The sequence below is a fragment of the Gracilinanus agilis genome, chromosome X (genome assembly GCF_016433145.1).
Source record: "Gracilinanus agilis isolate LMUSP501 chromosome X, AgileGrace, whole genome shotgun sequence".
Lineage (NCBI taxonomy): Eukaryota > Metazoa > Chordata > Mammalia > Didelphimorphia > Didelphidae > Gracilinanus > Gracilinanus agilis.
In genome coordinates, this window is record NC_058136.1 from 31177895 (window position 1) to 31195936 (window position 18042).

The following is an 18042-nucleotide window of genomic DNA, read 5'->3' on the forward strand; positions in this document are numbered from 1 at the left end:
GGGGGGGAGGCGCTAAGTAATATTTTTTTCTGGAAAGGGGGCGGTAGGCCAAAAAAGTTTTAGAAACCACTTCTATCTAGATTCTAGATAGAAATGTTAAAAATAAAGGAATGAACTTTAGGCAAGGCAAGAAGTGGCAGATATAAAACAAAAAATGCATGAGTAAATCTTGGAGGGATATTATAGATATATTTATATAGTTTTTAAAAGGACATTGGATTAGTATTATTATAATCACTTGAGTGTTTCCTTCCTCATCTTTTCCCCTCCCCAGTTTTTTGAGAAGAAAATTACTTGCTTCCAGCCCCTTCCAGGCACTGCAGAGACCTAGCCTGTATAATGCCACAAAGAATGAAACTAAGACCAGTGAATGGAAGTTAGAGGTCCATTTCAACTCTTTATAAGAAAAAAACTTTCAATTAGAGTAGTGCCCTGATGAATAGCATAGAATGGTAGAGTTAGAGACAGAGATGGAAAGGATCTCAAATTATCTAGTCCAAATGTTCTTAATCTGGGTACATGAATTTTACAAACAATATACTTTGATAATTTCAGTGTATTTGGCTTTCCTTTGTAATCTATGTGTGCTATTTTAAACATTTGAAAACATTATTCTGCAAATGGATCCACAAGCTTTACCAGAGTGCCAAAATGGGTCTATGATACAAAAAAAGGTTAAAGTCAAATGCAACTTTCTCATTTTATAGATGAAGAAACCCAACGAGATTTAGTGATTCGCCCGTAGTCACACGGGTTTGGGGCCTCAGTTTCCTCATCAGTCAAATGAACTATTGGACTAGAATGACCACTGACATTCCTTCTAGCACTAAATCTTTAATTCTCTATAAGTAACAATCAACATTTGAACCCAAGCCCTCTGGGTCCAAATACAACATTCTTTCCATTGTACCACTCTGTCTCTGCTACAAATGTTCAAGCACAGACTACTGTGGGGATAGGGGTAGATAATACTTTATATAATACCTTCAGCGTGCCAGGCACTGTGCTAAAAGCTTTATAAGATATTATCTCATTTGTTCTTTGCCACAACTTGGTGAGATAGGTAATATTATTATCCCCATTTTGCATATGAAGACACTTAGGCAGAGGTGAAATGACTTGCCCAAAGTCACACAGATAGTATGTGTCTGAAGCCAGAATTGAAATTAAATCTTCCTGACTCCAAGCTTGGTGCTCTCTGCAAACTTTGACACCAGCTGCCTCTCATGTATGATGGTGAGAGGTTCAATTAAATGACCCACAACGACCCTTTCAGCTATGCTTTTATAAGCCAGTTACCGTGTACATTTTGAGTTCATAATAAAAAATGAAATTTTTTATATTTAAAAATAAGATACTGTCGCATAAGTTTAAAAGTGACTTATATATAGAACTTAGCCCTTTCCTCACTACTCTTATGACTGCTGCTGTTGATGCTATTTTTAATTTTTTTAATTAAAAATTTTTTTGTTTTTAAAAATTTGCTTTTCCATAAAGTGTTGGTTAGTTAACTTTCACATGTAAACATTAAAAAAATTTTTTTGGAATATGCAGCTTTAAGGGGAGATTCAACAAAATGTTTCCTTATGATTTAGAATCAACAATTCAATTTAGCAAACATTTTTTATGTACTTGCTAGTTGTAGCGGCTGTACAAGGTGATTGGCACATTGGCACAACTTGGTCTTCCTGTTCTTATTTTAGACCTTTGTTCACTCTCAAGTATTAAGTCCTTTGGTGGTGAGTTGACTGATCCCATTTAAGTGTGTGTGTGTGTGTGTGTGTGTGTGTGTAGTTCAGGTAGGAGGAGGTGATATCTTTGTAGGGCAGCTTTTTTGGATATTTGAAATGATTAACTGTCAGTTATATAGAAATTTGCCAATTCAACTTCCTACTTGGTTTTTCTTGTACCTTACTATTTCCTTTTTGGACAGTAGTGCTGGTAAAGGGGAGAGGGGTACCATTCAGAATTCATACTAGTATTTCTGCCTCAAAGCATGTAGGTTTGGGGCTGATAGTCTTGAGGTTGGTAACCTGGGTCCTAGGGGTCATGCTTTATAGCAACCTTGGGTTTGAATACCTTGGGCTTAGTGGGAAGGATGGCATTAGAGTGATAGATTCTGGGTCTGACCACAGCAGGTGGTCACAAACAGGTGACCTTGGGGCTTGTGTATTTTTGTGGTGACTTTGAGCTCCATGCACTTGTTGATTGTGGGTGTGAAGGTCTTAGCTTTGGAGAGTGTGTTGTTGCTGAAGGCCTTGTTTGCCTGTGTTTATATGCTGACTTCATTGTGAGTGGCCTGAATCTTCTTTACTCCTGCCTTTTTATGCTTCTTGGGAACTTGGGATTAACATCCTTCAGACATGCATATCTCTGTGACTTGAGCTTCTTTTTTGTGTTTGTTTTTAATTTTATTACTTTTTCCAATTATTAAACAATTTTTCCTCTCTCCTACCCACTCCCATTTGAACAACCCCCCAAAAGAAAACCAAAGAGAAAGAAAATTCTCATAACAAATCCACATAATAAAAAAAATTCCCTCATTGGCCACTCTGCCTTTTGATTCGTTCACCTCTGGCCAGGGGATGGGTACCATCACTGGTTTTCTAGAATCCTGGTTTGTCATTGCATTGATCAGTCTTACAGTGTTGTTATCATTATAAAAATTGTTCTCTTGATTCTGTTCTCTTTGCATCATTTCATACAGGTATTCCCAGCTTCCTCTAAAACTGTTCATTTCATTGTTTCTTATTGTATAGTTTATTTCATTCATACACCATAATTTGTTTAGCCATTCTCCAAAACCTGGACATCTTAGTTTCAAGTTTTTTGCTACTATGGAAGAGCCAATATCTTTAATTCTTTGGGGATATATTCCTAGTCGTGGTATCACTGAGTCACAGTAAACAGTTGCAAAGTTTAATGACTTTGGGGGCATAATTCCAAATTGTTTTCCAGAATGCCTGGAGCAATTCACATCTCTCCCAACAGAGAATATGTGTGCCTATTTTCCCCCAGCACCCTCATCATTTGCCACTTTTGCCAATCTTATGGGTGCGAAGTAGAGCCCAAGTTTGTTTTGTGTTTCTCTATTTATTATTTGTGTTTCTCTAATTACTGTTGATTTGGAACATTTTTTTCCTCGATCTGTTGCTAGCTTGGATTTCTTCCTTTAAAAACTTCTTCATATTCTTTGATCAGTTTATATACTAAGGAATGACTCTTATTCTTACAAAATTTGAATCATTTACTTATATACTGAAATATTCAGATTGATACTGTCTTTTTTAATTGACCCTATTTATAGTTAATTGAATTTGTCCTTTACGTGTCTAAAATCATGTATTTCTTTGTCTCTGAACTTAGTTTAGAAATTCCACTGGCCTGTAATGAATTATGTTTAGAAATCCAATTCTCTTGTTAATCACTATTCTATTAATGTGTCAAGGAAATCTGTTACCCTTGAAGAATACAGGTGGACACCAGGGAATCTGGTCTAGTAACTTTATACTACCAAACTATCCTTCAAGGATGTCTGGTTTGTTATCCAAAGAAATCTGGTCTACTATCTCTAACCTTGCAGGTGAACTTGAACAATGAATATGTCTTAAGTCACAGGAGGGAAAGTGTGGGTTGTTGCTAGCCTCTCATCCCCAATTTCCAGCTAGTCATATTGTCTCCCATGTGTCACTTCTGTAATGAGTCATAATTATTGTGCCATTCAGCATGTTGAACCCTTTTAACCAATCATAACTTGTTCCCCCACCTAAAGCCCTGTTCTTTGTTCTGTACTCTCCAAAAGAGAGCCATCCCACTTATCGGCGTCTTAGCTTTGCTGGGGAAGCTGAGATTCTATTTATTTGTAAGTTCTTGATTGACTGATAAATTGATCATACTCAGAACTTTGTGTCTCAGTCTATCTTAATTTTAATAGCTACAGTACTTTGGACATGGAACTTTTATCAGAGAAACTTGCTGCAGAGATTTTCTACCAGTTAACCGTTTCCCTTCTAATTTTAAATGAATTGATTTTATTTGTACAAATTTTAAAATATGTATGTAATCAAAATTATCCTTTTTATATCCTTTGATGTTCTCTGTCATAAACTCTTTTTTAATTTTTAATTTTTACTTTATTTTAAATATTTTCCCATACTTACATATTTCATGTTCTTTCCCTCTCCCCCAAACCCACCCCCCCATAGCCGACTCACAATTCCACTGGGTTTTACATGTATCATTGATTAAGACCTTCCATATTATGTCATAAACTCTTCCTCCATCTATAGATCAGAAAGGTAATTTCTCCCTTTCTCCTCTAATTTGCTTATGATGTCACCTTTTATGATGAAGTCATGTATCCTTGTAGAAGTAATTTTGCTATATAAGGGTATGAAATGTTTGGTCCAAGCTTCTTGACACTGTTTCAGTACCATTTACCATTTTCAGAATCTTACTGCTTTTGGTCAAAGATTGCTTTGTGTCTTCTAGAGCTAGGATCTTTTAAATCAACCATAAAGATCTATTTCTATATGTAATTTTAAAAAAAGGAATAGAAAGTAATGGGAAAAAACCATAGAAATCAATATGAAACAAAATTAGAGTGAGTTTCTGAATGTAGGAAAAAATAATATGTTAGAGTTGATTACATGGAATCTATTCAGTGAATCATGTGACCAGTCTACTGGTGATGAGCTGAACATCAAGGAATGTTAGAGCTGTGGTGGAACTCAGAAGTCACTCAGTTCAACCCCTTAATTTTACAGGCAAGGAAGCCAAGGTCCTAAGAGGTAAATGCTTTGCCCAGTGTCACACAGCTGAATAAATAGTACATCACTGACTGTTTGTTTTTTCAACTTTCGTACATGGCACAATAGAAAGAGCTCTGGCTTAAAGAGTCAAAGGGTTCAAATTCTGGTTCTATCAGTCATTTGCTGTGTAATATATTGAGTGAGTCACAACTTCTATGGGCTTCATTTTCCTTTTTATAAAATGAGATGGTTAATCAGATGATCTCCATGATCCTGTGATAAGGCTGCCATAGCTTTATGTTTGGTATTTATTTATTTATTTGAAGGAGACCAATGTAATTAGAAACTGATTGTTATATACATATTTGTGGTAGATGCTAGTTAAAGTTGCCCCCAATAAACCTCTCACATAGCTCTGGGTACTTGGGGCTAAATAAAAAAGTAATATACTAAAAAGACCTCTGTTAAGAATTCAACAAGAAGAGATTCATGGGGTGAGTCTAATATTATCTGCTTTTGATCATGGTAAGTGGCTGAAGAGACTTGTTTCACCTTTGGAAAAGGTGAAATTGACCACATCAGGATCACTTTTGCTTATCTTAGTTGATGAAACTTTTGAAATGATTACATCTAAAATCACCAGCCTGGGTGATTTGAATATGCAGTATGTCAATCAATGAGATATCCAGGGCACACAAAAGCAATAAACTCTTAGCTCTTGGGAAGAAAAAGGACTAGCACTGAAGCTGTCTATGGTAGTTGCAAACTTAGACTTAATGATTTTGCAATTGAGCATAGCATTGTTTTGTTGTTGTCGTTTTAAACCATTACCTTCTGTCTTAGATCCAATGCTGTGTATTAGTTCTAAGGCAAAAGAGTGGTAAGGGCCAAGCAATGGGGGTCAAGTGACTTGCCCAGGGTCACACAGCTAGGAAGTGTCTGAGGTCAGATTTGAACCAGGGACCTCCTGTCTCTAGGCCTGGCTTTCAGTCTACAGAGCCACCCAGCTGCCCCCCCATAGCATTGACCATAGACTAATGAAGTTATCTGTAAATTAGAAGCATAATTTTGCAGTAAGAGAGACAGGACACTATTATGTTCTTTTTCATTTAGAAACAATCTACTGTGATAAGTCAGAGAAAGAATATGTAGGATGAAACAAATGATCATTGTTAGGTTTTATAGTTGATATTTTGTGTTTTAAATGTTACAAACTAGAAAAATAGAAGTAAATGAATAATGAAACCTTATAAAATATTTTCAAAACTGGTAGAAATATTTGTACCTTTTTTCTACTTTGCTAGATTGCTGTTGTTGGGGGGGAGGAGCATTAAAGCTTGTTTTAAATTTGCTTGCCATTTTAGTTGGCCTAATAATCTAAAAGCCTTGTTTATACAGTTTTACAAAATATTATGTAACCTAAGTACTGCAAATAAGTATCAGCTCCTGCAGTAAATTATGGGTTAACTGGCATTTAAATTCTAGAATGGAACTCTCATTTAATTGATATTTTTTCTAGAAACACCAAGCTCAGGAAATGAAAGCCTCACATATGACCTGAAATTTTTTGATACTCAATCTAAAAGTTGAGAACAAAAGAACAAACTTCCAGAAATCACCTAGAAAGATTTTATTTATTTTTCAAATTTCCTGCTATTCAGAGAGACTCTAGGTAAAACATTACTCTTGAATTTAACTTCCACTTCATTGGAAAAGTGAAAAAAAAAACAAGGAGAAAAGCACATTTGGCCATGAACAGTTCTCAAGGTAAAATAAAAACCTAGTGAATTAAAATTCAGTGCATGTGATTAAGAGAAATACAGTTCTCCTTTGCTCATGTAGACATGTCTCTTATACAGTTGTCCCAACTGACATCATTTCACAATAACACTATTAATACATTACAATCAAGACCTTTTCTTTAATCCTTGAGCCAGCCCCAGGAGACCAGCCCAGCTCGCCCAGTTGATCAATTTGAGTCTTTGTTATAAAATATTGCCAAGCAATGTTAGACACTTATAAGGGCCAAACCTTCCCTAGTAGTGGCCCTATTCACAACAAAGAGGCACCGAGTTGATTATTGATTGTTTCCCTTTCTGGAACACAAAAAAGACGAGAAAAATAATGCTGTTTTTAAAAGCTCTTAGCCTAACTTCTAGTTCAAAGCTACTTCCATTGGTTGCCCAACTCCTTTAGCCTCTTGACAAAGAGAGGAGAGGAATTTTGACTACTATAAACCTCCTCCCCCACCACCCCCTTCCTTTTTCCCCCAACCTCTAACTGATCATTTATCTTTCCCTTTCTCCATATTGTACCAGAGCTCAGGACTTTGCTATTGACCTGTTTTTTTTAGGGAGATGATCTTTACCTTCCTGAGCTGTGAACTCATTTTTTGTCATTATAGAGAAAAGAGAGGGACAGGAAAAAGAAACTTTCATTTTTCTCTCTTTCTCTTAGATAAACAGATGTTAGGGGATGAGAGGGGAGAGGAAGAGGAAAGGGAATGGGGAGAAAGGTAGGGAGAAACTGTTTTTCTCCCCAAACAAAGAAGGCAGAGTAAAAGAAAAAGCAAGAGAGTCTTGGAAAAGAGTGACTTGCTGGTTCTCTTAGAGAAAGGCAAAGTCACTTTGAGAGAAAGAACTGAACAAATTTCTCGGAAAAAAGCAGAGAGGAAAAAAGAGAAAAAGGAACAACCCTTTTTTGTTGGGTTGTTTGTTTTTTTTTCAGTCAGAGAGTGCAGAAGTTTAACTTTTCCTCTTGTAGAGAAAGAAAAGAGGAAAGAGAAAAAGAGAGAAGAAAAGGGGGGGACACTAAGAAAAGAAGAGGAAAGCAATAGAAACCCCTTTGTTTCTGTTTCTCTAAGAGGGACTGAGAAAAAAGAAAGGAAAGCAAGAGAGAAGGGAAAGAAGGCATAAAGGAAAGAAGGAAAGGAAAAAAACTGGGAGGGGGGGAAATTTCTCTTTTATCTCCTCCCCCTCTTCTGTCTTCTTCTAATCTCAGCCACCCACTCTGATCATTTCTCTTCTCTCTTCCACATGTTATACTTGGGCCCAGCATTTTTATGTCACCTTGTTCCTCTTTTGAGATGGATTTCCCCCTTCCCCTAACTGTGGACAAATGTTGTTGGTTGAGAAACAATGCCCAAATTCATGAGGGTTGTCATTCGTAGCCAGATCTTCTGCTAGAGGTTAGGAGATTCAAGAGAGACTTCCTCTTCCCATGATGTCATGAGATTCTTTGTGACTTGTCTTTTTGCCAGCCTTTAACCCTCTTGACTACCTCAGGGACCCCTCTAATGACTTGCTTGTCAGGTTTCCAAGCTGTAGGTCTGTTTGCATATCCAAGTAGCTTAGGCTCATTATACTGTATTTTAAAGGCTTTGTAATGACCTATTTTAAGCTTTTTATTTATAGTCTAAATTTTAACTAATTTATTGATTAAATTTTTTTTAAAAAACATAGTTCCTTGGGCAAATCTTGATCAGACTTTCACATGTCATTTGTCCAATCAATAACTGCAAGAAGTTTCTTTTCTGTTCTTTTGGAGACAGCAAAAAGAACCTTGGTGCAGCCTAGCTGTCTTCATTCCCTTTGCATTTGAAAATATACAGTAGATGGAGCTTCTCCTCTCATGAGAACTGAACCAATACAAGTGGAACTTGTTTTATATTCCATAATGCAAACTTTATTTAGAGGTCACATAGATATGAAAAATCCAAATAAAGCATAGCTTTCAAGTGCATACTACATCCCTCCTAAAAATAAGTCCTCTGGCACTAACTGAATTGTGCAGACTATATATTAGTTATATAAAAGAATATATTTTTCAAGGAAGAATTGATTATATCATATTTTCCTAACAAATTTAAACTGAGTTGAATCACATCCATCGTACTTTTAAAATCTTTTAACTTGAAGAATAAATGTATTCATGTTAAACTCTGAAAATTTTATTGATTTATCTTGTTTTTAATATTTCCTTCATTTCCTATTATATATGTTCCTCCCCCACACTCTGAGAGAGCCATCCCTTATAATAGAAGAAAAACAATTCAGCAAAACTAACCAACATGTACATTGAAGAAGTCAGACACATGCAGTGTTTCATGCCCATAGTTCCTACCTCCACAAAGAAAGAGTAGGTACCCTCTCTTATCTCTTCCTGAGGACCAAACTTAGTTATTATAACTTCATAGCATTCATTTATAATTATTTTGTTCTTTTTATTTCTATTCATTGTTGTCTTGTATGTTGTTAATTGTCCTCATTTTGCTTTACATCAGTTCAGATGAGTCTTCTGATACTTCTCTGGATCCATCATAATCATAATTTCTTACAACTTGTTGAACCATTGCCCAGGTCATGGTCACCTCCTTTTGTTTCCATTTCTTTGCCACTACCAAAAGGACTGCTATAAGTATCTTGGTGTATGTGGGGTCTTTCACTTTATTAGTGATCTCCTTGGTATAAATGCCTAATGGGGCAAAAACTATGGTCATTGTATTCACTTGCTTAGCACAATTCCCAATTGCTTTCCAGAATTTTTGGTCCAATTCACAGTTCCACTAATGATGTGTTAAATGTGCCTGTCTTTTCTTTTCTGTGTTAATTTTCTGGATATGAGGTAAAACCTTAGCATTGTTTTGATTTGTTTTTTATTGGTAATTTGGAGCAATATTTGAGAAGCTGCTAGTGGTTCACAGTTCTTTTACAGTACAGGTAAAATTCTTGATTCTTCCTTAATGCTCTAGTTATTTCACTATTCCATTTATCTATAAAAATTGAGACATTTTTGGGGGCCAGATAAAAATATTTATCAAACACCTAAGTGTTTTAGATAGCACTTTACAATGATAGTCATTTTAATTCATGTGGATAGACATGATTAAAACATGAGCTTCTTAGGAACATGCTAAACAATATATTCTACTTCTTGAGAGAACATTTAGGAAGAGGTCATTGTAATGAAATGGGAAAAATTATTAGCCACAAGATTTAAGTATACCTAATTATGTAGTTATATTTCTGGGTTTCAAAATTTTGGTGTCATTTTTGACTTCCTCAGCAGCTTCCCAGATTTCTGCCATTTACCTGTCTAATACTTCCAGCATCTGTCCTCCTCTTCTATTGCTGCTAATCAAGTGCCAGTCCTTCAATTGCCACCTGGTTGTATTCTTGCGGTAGCCTCCCCAAAAGTGTTCCTTCTTTCTTTTTCTCCCTCCTTCAATCCATTCTTTCTGGTCATGTCACTATTTTGCTCAAAACCCTTTAATGATTCTCTAATGTGTATTGAGTAAAGTTCAGATGGTTTTGCTTGACATTTAAAGGTCCTCCAAAACTTTTACTGGTATATTATCATACTGTTCCCTTCCACATGCTCAATACTCCATCCAAACTGAATACTTGCTCTCCCTTATACCTTATGTGTTTTATTACCACCATGCCTTTGTTCATTCTGTTCCCCATGCCTGGACCATCCTCCCTATTCTCAGCCTGTTGATTTCTTGCCCACCCTTTAAGTCCAATTTAAAAGCTAAACTTTTCAGGAAGCCTTTACTGATTTTCTTAGTCATGGATGAGACTCCACCATACATAGTACTTTGCTTATAATACACTCATCCCAGGACTGTAGATTGTGAACAAGATGGAAAAGAAGGCAAACCACTTCCTTTTATACATAAGGAAACTGAGGCCCAGAGGTTAAGTAGCTTACCCATAGTTACAGAGATAATAAGTTAAAGAGCTGAGATTTGAACTCAGGTCCTCTGACTATGTTGTGAATTCATGTATTATTTTGTGCTATATTTACTTATGTACATGTCATATTCTACTAGACTATAAGCTCCATGAAGGCAGGGACCTCATTTAAACATAATCTCTTCCCACACACCCCCATACTTAATATTCCGTGAGAGTTTTGACAAGTATTTGTTGCTTTGAATTGGAAAATATATTCCAATTCTAATTATTATTTATACTTTGGTTTGATTTACAAATTCACATTGCTTAAATGTTATCTTTCTTGTCAGATCTTCCAGTATGGCTTCAGCAGCCACACCTAAATATAACTCCCGCTCTTTGGAGAATGATTCTATTAGGAGGGTAAGTATAGCCTCTCTGCTTGTTTTTATTTTATGTTCATTAGTCAGTCACATGTATTTTTCTTCTGTTATACTGAAATGAGACAATCTAGGATATTGGATGGAATGGGATAGAAGTCATGAAGACTCAAGTTTAAAACCAGACTCTAATTCATACTGTTTGGCCCTGGACAAGTTTCTTAAACTCTCTGCCTCAGGTAACTCCCCAGGATTTATTGATAGAGGGAGTTCCCTAAACTGGTGATTGAAATCAGATCCTATTTGCTGTTAAATTGAAAAGACATATTATAAAAGCCCTTTCTATTTTTCAAAGCACTCTTCCTTAACTGCCTAGATTCTCATATTGACCCTGTGAGCTAAGTAGGATAGGTACTTCAGCCCCCATTTTACAGATGAAGAAACTGGGAATCAGAAGAAGCTAAGCCATTCAAGCCATTTGCCAAAGATGGGTAGAGTGCTGGATCTTGAGTCAGGAAGACCTGAGTTCAAATTTGACGTCAAGCATTTACTAGTTGGGGCAGCTAGGTATCTCAGTGAATAGAGTACTACTGGGCCTGGAGTGAGGAAGATTTATATTCCAGAGTTCAAATCTGGCCCCAGATACTTACTGTATGACCCTGGGCAAGTCATTTAACCCTGTTTACCTCCATTTCCTCATCTGTAAAATGAACAGGGAAAGGAAATGGCAAACTATACTCATACCTCTACCAAGAAAAACCCAGATGTGGTTATGAAGAGTTACACATGACTGAAAAATGACTGAACAACCACAAACTTATTCGTTACATGACCCAGGGCTAGTCACTTAACCTTTATCTGCTTCAGTTTCCTTATCTGTAAAATAGGTTCACCTACCTCCCAGGATTTTTGTGAGCATAAAGTAAAATAATTTTTAAAAGCATTTTGCAAACTTAAAGCTCTGTTTTATGGTCATTATTCAAACAGAGCTGGGACAAGAAGTCAACTCCTCTGCCTCTAAATGTTTAAATAGCACCTTGTTGAATCAGTGCTAACTTTACTTGTTAACCCAGGGAAACAAATTGTGGTTCTTGTACCGGATTATTTGATATCTGAAAACTAAGGTGTCAAACACTCCTGAATGCTGCCTAAATCAGATTAAAATGTAATTGAGAAATAGTTAAAATACATAAAAATACAATAAAACATTGTAGACATTACACTATATTTTCTTTTAAACCCTTGCCTTCCATCTCAGAATTAATCCTAAGACTGAAGAGTGGAAAGAACTGGACAGTTAGGGCCAAGTGACTTGCTCAAGGTCACATAAAGTGAAGTGTCTGAGGCTAAATTTGAACCCGGGTCTTCCCAACTCCAGTCCTAGTGCTCTATCCACTGTGCTATCTAACTGCCCCAACTTTACATTTTAATGATAAGTCAGTATACTACTGCCCTCAGGGATCCTTCTGTGCACTTTAATGTCTCCTGTTTCTATTTGAGTTTGATACCACTGTTCTAAAGTATAGGGTTCCCAAAAATCTTAGTGCAGTTTTACCCCACCCCCACCCCCAAAGCTTACAACTACACCAAAACTTTTGGGGCACCTTCTATATTCTGTTTCATTCCTATAACTCACTTCTGTATCCAAATGCTTTTTTTGATACATCATTAATATTTTCTCCCATTGGCCCAGTAATTTGGTTTTCAAAAGGTCCACAGAGCAAGAGAAGATGTTTCTCTGTCTACATCTTCCTAATGAAATGAAGTAGTAACAGCCAGTGTCTCTGTCTCCTTCGTTTCATGATTCATGACTTAGTTTTCTCTGTGTGTGTGTGTGTTTGTGTGGTGTTGGGGATGAGGGTTAGCAAGACATTCCTGTCTTGAAGCAATGTGTAATAATCTTCTCATTAAAATGTGCATTATAAGCTTGCTGCAAACAAATGCAATTTAAATTTTTCTAAGGCTGCTCTGTAAACTTTCATCTAATATGAAAGAAAACAGGTGGTTAGAGAAGCCTCTGGCATTCTCCACCTGAAGCCCCTCTGTGGAGGGGTGGAGGGAGAGGGGGAAAAGTGGGGGGCCAGCCCTGAACACTTCTCTGAAATTCCCGAGGAGGTATTTCTGGCATTACAGATGAATTAAATGCAAATTGGACAATGACAAAACGGGAGAGAGAAAGAAGCCAAAGGCACTAAAGAGCCCTCCTAAAGCTTGATGGTTTATTCAGTGGGTTCTTGTACTTCCCAAGTCACTAGGGAAACTGGGTGAGGATTACCACTAAACACTCAGTTCATAAAAGATCTCTTTTTTTCTCCTCCTATCCATGTTATGTGAGTGCGTAACTACTGGAGTGAGAGGTCGAGGTTGTAGACAAGCTAACTGTTATGGCTTCTTACCCAGTTACCTTTGGGAGAAATCATTCTAGCAAACTCTGAAACTTAATATATATGATGAGCTAGACTTGAGAGAAGGCCAATTTGTCATTCCAGTGACTTAAGACCACACCAAAACTAAACTTTCCCTTGATCATAAACTATAAGATTACTCTGATGAGTGTTACATATTATATATGGGCAACTTGCCAGAGCAGACTCGCCTGTTATCCCTGCTGACATTTTTCTGGGAATAATGGGAAATCTAGAAAATTTTAAAACTGTTTTTAATGGTTAGTTTTTAACTCTTTTGTAAGAACTAGAAATCAGATTTTTATTGGCTGTACAAAGCCACTCTGTCTTTAATTTGAATAATTTTTGTGAGAGAACTGGAATCATTTGGCTGGCAAAGCCATTTTTAGAAACATATTCCAATATTATTTTTTAACCCTTACCTTCCATATAAGAATCAATATTGTGTATTGATTCCAAGGCAGAATAGTGGTAAAGGCTAGGCAATGGGGGTTAAGTGACTTGCCCAGGGTCACACAGCTAGGTCGTGTCTGATGCCTGATTGGAACCCAGGATCTCCTGTCTCTAGGCCTGGCTCTCAATCCACTGAGCTATGTAGCTGCCTCTCCAATGTTATTTTAAAACAAATCAGCAAGGTGAATATTTACCCTAGACATTTATTTTCATTTGAAAGTGGTTCACTAATTTTGCACCATTATTAATGTTCATTTTTCCTTTTTTTAAAGGAGGGTGTCTTTCATGCTCAGTTTGTGTTTCTTAATTCTAAAGAAGCTGTACAAGGTATTATAGCTGATTTTGATGCTCCTGTTTCATTTCAGAGCTCAAGAGATGGATTCACTCGAGACCTCTGTGAAGAAATTCCTCGACTTCCAGGAGAAACTAGAATTACTGGTGAGAATTGTAGAAATTGCTTAGGTTTCTAGAAATATCAGGTGGCTCTGATCACTTAGGTCTTACGTTCTAAAGACTAAGCTTTTTTTCAGGGCTGTAGTTGAGAGAAAACTTAATTTCTTTCATTGGCCCTTGGATGTTTTATCCTTTTCAAGAGCATCGTGTTTACCTTGATTGTAATTGTTACTTTTCTGTGCCAAAGATGGGATTGTTTAGGAAATTTTGTATCTCTAGAAATTTCCTCACTGAGCTAAAAATGGTCTATTTATATGGTAGGTCTAACATAATATTAAGTTATTTAGCCCCCAGATTTTAGAATATAAATATTTCTTTACTCAGAATGATAAACATATCTCCTGTAAATGCTGACTTGGAAACTATTAAAATAAAAATCTAATATACTTCACTGTGATTTTGTTAACCCTAAAATTAGAAAGTCTGTTTCTGGTAGAGTTGTAGTTTACCAAATTATGTTTCAAACCTAGTTGGAAATAATTTTCTAGATAACATATTGGTTATCATTAGTTCATTTTTTTTCGTGATAATTTGGCCTTAAGAGATTGCTACCTTCTTTGTAATGATGAAATCATTCAAATATAAGAGTAGAAAAATATCCAGGAGCCTTATCTGAGTGAAGTACTGGTGCCATAGGGTTTCAGTTCTTATAATATTCCTGTATCAGTTCCTGTGACATCCTGTGTACTTACTAATTGTGGAAAGCTGTAGGAGGCATTTTTCTCTACTGTGAGCTCTTTTGCTCGGGTACTTTTTCTTTATTTTTAAAAATAAATACAGCTTTTGTTTTTTTACCATTGCTTACAGTCCATTAATGCACCCCGCCCCCACCCCACCTGTCTGACCAGAGATGCCTCATTCCACTTCAAGGAGCTTTTTCATATCACATGTACCAAGCTGTTCTAGTAACTTTTTCAACCTGGAAGTAGTACTATGTTTTTAATTTGTGTCAAGATTTAAAAATGTTCTACAAGTTACCCACTTAAGAGTCTTATTGGAAGGGAACCAAGGATATTGAGGCATACATTCTAAATAATTTATCGTGTCATATTGCAAAATATGTTCAGTCAGCTCAGTATGTGTTGAGTCTAAGTGATCCCAAGGAACAGTATTCTTGGAATGCTATTGCTGAAAAACATTTTGTCATGTTTAGAGCTAGCTAAGGTCATTAGGTGGTGCAGTGGATAGAGCACTAGGCTTGGAATCAGAAGGACTCATCTTCATGGGTTCAAATCTGACCTCAAACTCTTACTAGCTATGTGACCCTAGTCAAGTCACTTCACTCTGTTCCCCTCAGTTTCCTCATCTGTAAAATGAGCTGGAGAAGGAAATGGCAAACCACCCTAGCATCTTTGCCAAGAAACTACAATATAGGGTCACAAAGAGTTGGATGTTACTGAAATGACTCAACGCAATCATTATAGGATTAGAATGCTTGCTCTTTAGGGCATATTTGTTAAATCTAACTAATATCACTCTATATTGAAAACAAACTTCTCTTAGCATTGTTTCAGAAGGAAACATTGTAGAAATGACACGATCATGGTTATAGGATTGGGCCCTTTATTTGGCACAGTGGATAAACATTAGTCCATGGCCATAGTCCCTACACACAGAATCTCATGCTTGCAAGGGTGTACTTTTGACCCAAAAGGGGAACTGGGCGAAAATGTGCAGCACTCCTACTACCTGAATAGTACTACAAAATCCATATCCTACTCACTGTCATTGTCCCAAGTGAAAGAATGCATAATTGTCAACAGCATTTATAGAAGATAGGACCTTAATTCTAGTACAATTTTAAGGTTGTTGAAGTAGATTTACTAGTTATTACTGGTTTTATACTTGAACAGAAAAGGGATATCAGTTACACAAAATGAAAAGCAGTTAACTAATTCAAGTTATTCTATACGTACATCCAACCTTCTCCTTTTGTTTTGACTTGAGCTTTATCCTACAGGTCAGTCACTATCCTTTGTTATGTGTTTTTAGCACTTTAATATTTGAGCTTATATTTAGCTGACTCTTTCTCTGGAGTCTTCAAGGAGAGGATAGATTAGGAAAATTTGGTAGACCTCCTTTTCCTGGAGATCCATTAATTACCAAAACCACCACTGTAATATTGTGTATCTTAAGCCAGAACTCAGCAAGCCCAAACGCTGAGATCCTTTCTTGCCTCAGGTGTCATGATCATTATGGGAAAGCTAGAGCAGGCATTCTTTCTACCCTGGATATGTCACATACCTATTTACTCTAATGCTTTATAAACTTCCTTGGCATGATAATGTAAGAACACTGAACACATGCTTACTTTAAATCTCTCTAGTTCTTACTTGGTTACTTTTTTTTTATTTCAATAGACAAAGAAGTCATTTATATATGTCCATTCAATGGCCCCATTAAAGGACGAGTTTATATCACCAATTATCGCTTGTATTTAAGAAGCTTTGAAACAGTAAGTAGAACATAAGATTTTAAAGATGATGATGAATGACCAAAGATCATAAACTGTGTCTTTAACTTTCATTAAGTTCTCTGTGAGTCAAATGTATATGCTGCCTAGCATATTTGCTAACCAAGTATTAGTGACTGGATTTATACAAAACAGTATGGACCTGAAACCTTTACATGGAGGGAATATAGAAGACAGCTTGATGTTTGTAGAGGACAGAGAGCAAAAAATGTAGGATGATCTGTAACAGAAGTTCTTAACTTGGGTTCCATGAACTTGTTTTAAAATATTTAATATCTGCATTTCTAGATGTAATTTTTTTCATTTGTAATCCTACATATTTTATGAAATTAAAAACATTATTCTTAGGAGTTCATAGCTTTCACCAAGCTGCCCAAAGGGTCCATGACACAAAAAAGCTTAAGAATCCCTAATCTAGAACATGTCAGCCCTACAAAACAGGCAAGTTTACAGCAGTTTTGAAAGCTTCATTGGATCTTCACCTTGTAATTTTTATTCTGAAAAAAACACTATCTGATTTGGGATCTAGCATGATTAGGGTAAGTCCAATGGTGCTATACCATTTATGGCTTAAATTTAGTCTAGCTTCTAACTCTCTTTGAAAAAATCAAAAAAGGTTCTTCTAGTTTGTTATATATTTAAGCTTTGTATCCTGCTTACTTTACAAAAGGAGTTGAAATGGCTTACAAACTCCAAGTGCAAAATATGACTTTAAAGGATAAAACATAACTTGAAATGAACAGAATGAGCATACCCTTTCAGGCACCAAAACTGGACACATTTTTTAATATTTGGGTAGTCAATACGACTGTAAACTTTCTGGGTGCAAAGACAAAGCAAACGCATTTAGTTATAGAGTTGTTGTTTTCCTGTTTTAAAATTTATTTAATTGATTAATTTAGAATATTTTTCCATGGTTACATGATTCATGTTCTTTCCCTCCTCTCCTTCCCCCCCTCCCATAGCCAACAAGCAATTCCAATGGGTTTTACATGTATCATTGATCAAGACCTATTTCCATATTATTAATATTTGCAATAGAGTGATCATTTAGAGTCTACACCCCCAATCATATCCCTGTCGAACCATGTGATCAAGCAAATGTTTTTCTTCTGTGTTTCTGCTCCCACAGTTTTTTTCTCTGGATGCAGATAATGTTCTTTCTCATAAGTCCCTCAGAATTGTCCTGGATCATTGCATTGCTGCTAGTAGAGAAGTCCATTATGTTTGATTGTGCCACAGTGTATCCATCTCTGTGTACAACATTCTCCTGGTTCTGCTCCAGAGGTTGTTCCAGTTCACATGGGATTCCTCCAGTTCATCATTCCTTACAGCACAATAGTATTCCATCACCAACAGATACCACAATTTGTACCCAATTGAAGAGTATCCCCTCATTTTCCAATTTTTTGCCACCACAAAGAGCATGGCTATAAATATTTTTGTACA

At 36.3% G+C, this 18042-nt stretch overlaps 1 protein-coding gene across 1 annotated transcript in view; it reads left to right on the forward strand.

Annotated features, from left to right (window-relative positions):
* The window catches only part of MTM1 (myotubularin 1), a 120827-nt gene that overhangs the window by 18235 nt on the left and 84550 nt on the right, over window positions 1–18042 (forward strand). The window contains exons 2-4 of the mRNA XM_044682508.1: window positions 10780–10852; window positions 14033–14105; window positions 16481–16575. Of these exons, the coding sequence (XP_044538443.1) occupies window positions 10790–10852; window positions 14033–14105; window positions 16481–16575 (231 nt within the window). The 5' untranslated portion in view covers window positions 10780–10789. The remainder of the gene's footprint in view (window positions 1–10779; window positions 10853–14032; window positions 14106–16480; window positions 16576–18042) is intronic.